The sequence below is a fragment of the Priapulus caudatus genome, unplaced genomic scaffold (genome assembly GCF_000485595.1).
Source record: "Priapulus caudatus unplaced genomic scaffold, Priapulus_caudatus-5.0.1 Scaffold222, whole genome shotgun sequence".
Lineage (NCBI taxonomy): Eukaryota > Metazoa > Priapulida > Priapulimorpha > Priapulimorphida > Priapulidae > Priapulus > Priapulus caudatus.
Genome location: NW_014577283.1, coordinates 329093 through 336909, shown reverse-complemented (window position 1 = coordinate 336909; position 7817 = coordinate 329093). Strand labels below are relative to the sequence as shown.

General features: G+C 40.5%; 1 protein-coding gene across 1 annotated transcript in view; it reads left to right on the top strand.

The window, feature by feature from the left end:
• LOC106807549 (ATP-dependent (S)-NAD(P)H-hydrate dehydratase-like) overlaps positions 1-7817 on the top strand; it is a 13875-nt gene that overhangs the window by 3810 nt on the left and 2248 nt on the right. Inside the window, exons 3-8 of the mRNA XM_014809914.1 lie at positions 4381-4405; positions 5267-5317; positions 5599-5703; positions 6131-6257; positions 6415-6535; positions 7462-7809. Of these exons, the coding sequence (XP_014665400.1) occupies positions 4381-4405; positions 5267-5317; positions 5599-5703; positions 6131-6257; positions 6415-6535; positions 7462-7642 (610 nt within the window). The 3' untranslated portion in view covers positions 7643-7809. The remainder of the gene's footprint in view (positions 1-4380; positions 4406-5266; positions 5318-5598; positions 5704-6130; positions 6258-6414; positions 6536-7461; positions 7810-7817) is intronic.

Here is a 7817-nt window from a genome sequence, read left to right as displayed (position 1 = left end):
TGACTACTATAGTAGTCAGGTCCCTTCTTAGTGCAAAATATAGGCCGAATCGACTTCGACGAAAGGTCTCAAACTTGGCAAAGTTGTAGCTTATGGCAGTACAATTATTAGAGGGGGTGCCAATTGGCAATGCAGATATTCCTTAGAAGTGAATTACAGATGATTAAATGTTCGAACCACCCAACTCTGAACCCCCCTACCGCACCCGCTAGTATACAATGCCAATACATGTACCAGCTGTACAATGTGCCAGTACACACAGTACAGGCAGGCGCGGTAGGGGGGTTCGGAGTCGAGTGGTTCGAACATTTAATCATCTGTAATTCATTTTCGCGCGCATATATTTGCTAATATATTGACTAATCGTGCGTCAATAAACTCAATATTCACAGAGAGTATAGCTAAGACATGTGTCTATAGGTAGATATCTGGAATTTTAGAAATGTAACTCAAATCCTTTGCAAGATATTAGAGTTAGCACGCTATCCTACGGGCCATAGCTGCGCGTATATATTACCCTATGAACGATACTGTGCGTATATTTTTGGTAATTAATTAAACTATTCGTGCTTTAATGAACTCAAAATTCACAGAGACCATAGCTAAGACATGTGTTTATATCAGGAGTAGATAATAGGGAAGGAGTGTGACTTCAATAAACAAGGGAAATTCGTCATTTACTAGCCTTAGAATACCTATGATTTACTACGCGTAACTCAACCACCTTGAGCTCAAATCATACACAGTACATTCGCCTAGCATCGTGCGAAATCGTATCCTCTTATACACCCGCAATCCGGAGATACAGACTAAAACGTACGACACGATTATCCATTCTGTTGCCAGCAAACCAAATGTAATGTCTGCCGAACTTGAAACAAAAGGCAGCTACTAACGCACTCTTGCTCACTCGGCGAGGCGGTGTGGCTCGCTGGGAGATTAGACATCGAAGCAACACTCGGCGAGATAACTTTTGACCCGGCATACAGCTACATACTGGCCAGGTACCGGCATACAGCTGGTATGCCCCCCACGCACGCATGCCCACCGCAATCAGCAGCAGCTCCAGCTCTAATCTCCCAGCGAGCCACACCGCCTCGCCGAGTGAGCAAGAGTGCGTTAGTAGCTGCCTTTTGTTTCAAGTTCGGCGGACATTACATTTGGTTTGCTGGCAACAGAAAGGATAATCGGGTCGTACGTTTTAGTCTGTATCTCCGGATTGCGGGTGTATAAGAGGAAATGATTTCGCACGATGCTAGGCGAATGTACTGTGTACGATTTGAGCGCAAGTTGGTTGAGTTACGCGTAGTAAATCGTAGGTATTCTAAGGCTAGTAAATGACGAATTTCCCTTGTTTGTTGAAGTCACACTCCTTCCCTATTATCTACTCCTGGTTTATATGTATCTAGAATTTTAGAAAATGTAACTCAAATAATTCGCGAGATATTAGAGTTAGTACACTATCCTACGGGCCATAGCCACGTGTATATATTAGCCTATGAGCGATACCGTGCGTATATTTTTGGTAATTAATTAAACTATTCGTAATTCAATAAACGCAAAATTCACGGAGATTATTATAGCTAAGATATGTGTTTATATGTATCTAGATTTCTAGAAATGTAGCTCAATTCATTCGCGAGATATGAGAGTTAATACACTTTCATGCCGCCTATAGCACAATAGCGTATGCACAAGGGGGGGGGGATGTTAACAGCTGTATACAATGCGCCAGTACAGGCGGGCACGGTTCGAACATTTAATCATCTGTAATTCACTTCTAAGGAATATCTACATTGGGCACTCCCTCTAATATATATAGTACTGCCATAGGCTACAACTGCCAAGTTTGATGTTTTTGTCAGCCCTGTAACGATCATGAAGCTAAGGGACCTGACTATAGGCATATAAGCCTAAAGATAGCACATATTTAATCAATGCAGTCCAGCGTCATACTCGTTGAGTACTATCTTATCGATGTTAGAGATATGCACAATGATGGACATATTGCCTGAACTGTCGCTGCAAGATCTGGCTTGGGGTTCAGTCTTGCAACACCAACTTGGGACCTCATTTCGGATTTCGAGTCACGAGTATAAAATTAACACATCATTAATGTATATATGATATCAAGACAGTGTAAAAGCATAGAGGGTACGGGTTATAGTCCATTTAAGATTAGATTTTAGCTCATCGAGCATAGTCAATTCAGTCATTGTAAAATCCATGATCGCCGTCCGGTACGTCCGTCCGGGCGTCAACAGTTGGGCACAATAAATCTAACCGCTCGACTACGGTCCACTAATATTTCGGACGTGGGGGAGGCCGTAATCCGAAAACCGAGTTTGGCAATGTCAAGCGGAGTCATAAGGTTAAAGGTCAAAGAGGTGTAAAAGAAGGGAACCATTCACTCCTTACTTAAGTATAGGGAGGAAAATGCAGAATTGCGCGCAACAAATCTAAAAATGCTCGACCCTAGCGCTCGTGATAGTCGGTTCGTAATAGCAATCATTGGAGAAAAGCCATCACGTGCGAAATTGGAGGTCACAGGTCAAACGGCCAGTGGGCAGCAGGGCAGATTTTAACATTTCTAGACATGTCCTGCCGACTACTGAAAAACTTTTTGTTTCAGCGTGACCTAGTCAATTCTATGGTTTATCTTGAAAGGACCATGAAATGTCCCTTCTCCTGACATAATGCAAGAGTAATGTCGGATAACCTTATGACACCCCAAGAGGAGGTTAAACTTGAGATCGAGAATATCTGATCTTGTCCTTTTAAGAAAATAAATTGACTGCGGGTTTCGCTAGAAGATTCTATACATGCCCTGATAGGTTATGAGGCATAACGCTAAAAGTGTCAACTTGATTGCACAATTTCAAAAGCGAGAAGTATTGGTTAAAGCAGAAGTGTATGTATCCTCTTAAAATCGTATAACCTTCATGTCATTCTGTAACTGTCAGTATTTTACATGTAAAGTAGCCACTGCCAGTGGTGCTGCCATGCATGTGTGTGCAGTTTTGCCTGCGTATTAATTGGTTCATGGCTGCAGCTCTTCTATTGCAATTTGCAGCCTGTATCGCTTGCGTAAGCGAAATCGGATGAGTGCTACTGCTTAATAAACAATCGACAAGTCAGGTCCATAATAGTGCTTAGCACAATATCGATTTCTATCTCACGCTTAATGAAGGAGCTTCATCCATTAAATCATGACAGAGCACTTAAAACGTACGCGCCCATCAATGCGTGCAACTTTTCCATAAACAGAAATCGCAACGAACATCTTTTTGAAGAAGTTCCTGATACCATCTCTGTGCATTCCACTGTTCGGCCGTGTTATTTGAACACACTTTGGGACTAAACAGGGTTACAAGATCCCACCACTACCACACAAGTCACCGGATTAAACGTTAGATACGGCTGTCGCTCTGCGCCCGGTTGATCACACTATCTTAAGTAATGATCATGAGTTTAGACCTAGCTACCAAACTATTCACTTGAATGAAATCCAATGAAATCAGTAATAAGCTACCTGTATCAAGTCTTTCATCATCAGAGTCTCCATCTACATTTTCACATCAGTCATTTGCAAGCGGTTCAACAATACTATCTAACTAGAATAAAAGACTTCCTAGTGGCATAACTTATATCAGTTCAAAAAGACAACGGTTCAAGCAATCGAACATTAACTCGAAAATTAATGCATTACTTTCACAATGTATGAATTAGACCATTGTATAATTGATTTGCATCTCTTATGTGACAATTGTCTATTTAGGATGACACAGGTCACATAAAAAAACTCATGCACTGATCCCCAGTATTGTATCGGCCGTAAAAAGCTCATCCTCCACTGACCTACTGACAATACAAGGCCAGCAGGGCAGAATCGCAGTTATTGGTCAGAAAGAGTACACAGGAGCTCCTATATTTCTGCATATCTCTTAAAGTGGGTGAGAGCATGTTGCATTGTTTAGTGTGACAATTAGTCACAATATCATGTCTTCGTGTAAAGAATTCACATGCGAAATTATCAAGTGGCCGTGCTCATGCAGTGCATTAAATAATTGGTAGCACAACTGTTTCAATATATCATTACTTTTTTGTTAAATCAGCATTCGTGGGAGATGAACATCATATATATATATCGAGTTCAATATATATGAGGATTAGCATCCTAAATACATTCAATAATATTGTATAACATAGTATACTTACTATTTCGTGACTCTCCGTACTCCCTCCCATCAAAGCAAACCTCCCCCCTACTCTCTCTCCTCTCCCTCCGCCTCCTTCGCCGCCTCACCTGCCTCCCCTCTACTTTCCGCCCACTCTGTCAATATTTGATATATCTTCTAATCTCTTTTGGTGGTTGTGTAGGGAGCAGATGTGTCTCAATGTGTCTGTGCGAGTGAAGCATATTTGCGATCTAAGTCTAAACAGTCCTGAACTAATTTCCATCCATTGCTTAATTTATCAGTCGTCCTTAGTTACATAAATCTGCATAATATGTATTAACACATCATACGATGTATGTTGTACATTATTCATTCTACTTTGTAGATCTTTAGTGTATAATATGTACATCACATATCTATCTGTAAATAATACCAAGAGTCCTTTCTTCCCCTTCATCAAAGTCCATCTTATAGAACCCGCATCAAGCGCATTACAACTACTTAACTATGAAATTCAGAATATCACATTACTCTTGATAACTCGTATTGTTCATTGCTGGCATGTTTATAAAAACAGGTATATATATAATATATTATGTACGAAATGATATATAATATCACTATATGTAATATATTAATATAACATATTATATAATATACTATACTAATATATATATATATATAATGCGCTGCAGTTGCTTTGCATGTGTGTGTTTAGTTAGGCTCAATAAGTTCAATATGAATTTCAAGATGTAATAATGAGGAAGAAATTGTAGTGCTACCGAGAAGCACACACATTGTATAGGACCGGGTCTAGAGGACAATATCAAGATATGGAAAATGTGAAGTATAAATTTCACATAAAAAACTCTACTGGGTGTTGGGAAAATAGAAGCATTTTAATGTCCAATTATATAGTTTTTTTTGTTGAGATATCATAATTCTCTATGGTGTATTTGTGGTAAAACTAAAAACCTCAACTTAGAAACAATACTCATATAATTATACTTTTGATAATCATTAAAGACATAATATAACCTGAGTTGTGCACATTTCTTGATTACCAATGCTTGTTGGTGTTTTTTCAGAGAGTCATTGAAAAGGCAAGGTCAATGAAGATACCCATGGTTATTGATGCTGTAAGTTTGTACGTGAAGCAAACTTAGTCGGAGGAAACTGGCAATCTTGTATAAATACGCATGATAGCCTATAACTCATAGTATAAAGATTTTCATCGTAATATTTTTCAACAGGAGAACTTTGTTAATAATGTTTTGCATAAATAGTCTAGTGTAGGCCATGAAAGTTGATGTCATTCTGACCTGGGAGATTTATAAATAAGGATATGTGATGTTGGATTAATATTCCATAAAATGTGTGTCTAAAATGCTCTTGAAATTAACTGCCAAGTTCTTTACAGGACGGTGTGCATTTGCTGACAATAGAACCAGATATTATAAAGAATTATGAAAGAGCAATTCTTACCCCCAATGCTGTGGAGTTTTCAAGGCTTTATCAGAGTGTGGTAAGATAATAAATGTGTTGAAAATGGTTTTTAGATTTAGGAAAGTTCAATGCTATTCAAGTAGATAGTGTATCAGATTTAATTATAAAACAACTTTGCAAAACACTTTTTTCGATCAAATTATGTTACATTTAGAATCATTTGAATTGCACGTGCATGGTTGCACGTGACATATTTGTGTGATTTCATCTCTCTTCAACAGCCATGCAATCTGCGTGGCTGGCAAATGTGTAAGCGTGTTACTGTTGTTTTTGAATACAGCTGGTTGTTTGGAGCACTGCAGGGGAAAATACACTTTCACATCATAATCTAACGATATGGTTCTAAACGGTGAATTTATAACATCTATTCACAGGTTGTTTACACTCTTACACACGTTTTCATGAATTTCTAAAGCGATGCTTATATTTTTGTTTCAATATTATAGCTTGGAAAGGATCCCAACTGTGGAGTTGACACTGTAGCTGCGAGTGTTTCAGAGCTCAGCCGTGCAATGGGCAACGTCACTGTAGTTCGTAAAGGTGCCGTTGATATCATATCGGACGGACACCATGGTATGTTGACCAATTTTTTAACATTCACCCCTGCTTAAGAAATCAATGATAAATGCGTTTTCTAACTTTCATGATGTGTCACATGCTTTAATTATAGCTTGTTCAGTTTAAGATTAATAAGTTGTATCCTAGTTTGATTGGTCACATTAACTTTCAGTTATGCAGTGCGACGGTCAGGGAAGTCTACGTAGGTGCGGAGGCCAAGGTGACCTTCTCTCAGGCAGCATGGGGAGTTTTCTACACTGGAGCAGTATGGCTGTGGAGAATGACACTCAGGAGTAAGCTTGGGGCTGGGGGCAGAGATAATCACAATATCTAATGTTTTGGTAATAAATAGCCCCCAGTAATAATCTCACAGTAGGTTAATATTCAGTTATCCCCACACAACGTTATGGAATCAATATCTATATTTATATGCTAATTTCTTTTTATAGAAAATGGATAAAATACACTAGTTACATTTCTCAACCTCTCTTTACCTAACATGTCTTGGAATTTGTTTTTTTTACCTTTGTTCTCAACTTGTGATCCCCCTGTATACAAGGCATTCAAAGTATGGGGTAGGATTGGCAATATCGAAAGGATGAAATAATGCAAAATGATGCATTATGCAACTGGCAAATCATCAAGGTTTAGGAGAAGGAATGCGACATTTAAATTCAAATTAGTCTCAACTTTTTCTTGTAGCTTTAAACTCTACACGCTGCGTGCGAGAAACTCGTAACTTCACCTTCAACTCGGTTTTTTCTCGCCGGTCTACAAGGAAAAGTTAACGTTAAGACTGATGTTACGACCGATTCTGTTTTCGACGACGGGCCCCTGGACGCGAGTTTTGGCTCCTATCACATTCCTTCCCCCGCAATCTTGATGATTTGCCATTTGCATAATGCGTACAAGGATCACTTTGATTACTCAATCCTACCCTATGCTTGAAATGCGTTGTATACAGAAGGGATTACATGAGAATGAAGGTTAAAAAAACAAATTCCAAGACATGTTGAGTAAAGAGAGGTTGAGAACTAGTATATTTTATCCATTTTTTATAAAAAAAATTAGCAGGCCCTTAGCGACGTCCTGCCCCGCGCGTTCCAGTCGTCTCTGTGATTTGCCAATTGCGACGGGCCCAGGGGGTGTCGATCACCGCGGCGACGTCATCACCCATTCCCGTCGTCTCACGCGTCGATCGCTCTCTCCTCCGCTGCAGGCCGACACTGCGGAAACATGGCGCGGGCGCGTGCGCGGCATACGCCGCCTGCCTACTGACGCGCGAGTGCAACCGACTCGCCTTCCGCGACCACGGCCGATCGATGACGTGCAGCGACATGATCGTCGCCATTCACCGCGCCATGGTGGCGCTGTACGAGGAGGGGAGCGAGGAGAGTTGAAGGTAGGCGCGGGAGTGGAGCAAGGAGAGTTGAAGGTAGGCGCGGGAGTAGAGCAAGGAGAGTTGAAGGTAGGCGCGGGAGTGGAGCAAGGAGAGTTGAAGGTAGGCGCGGGAGTGGAGAAAGGAGAGTTGAAGGTAGGCGCGGGAGTAGAGCAAGGAGAGTTGAAGGTAGGCAC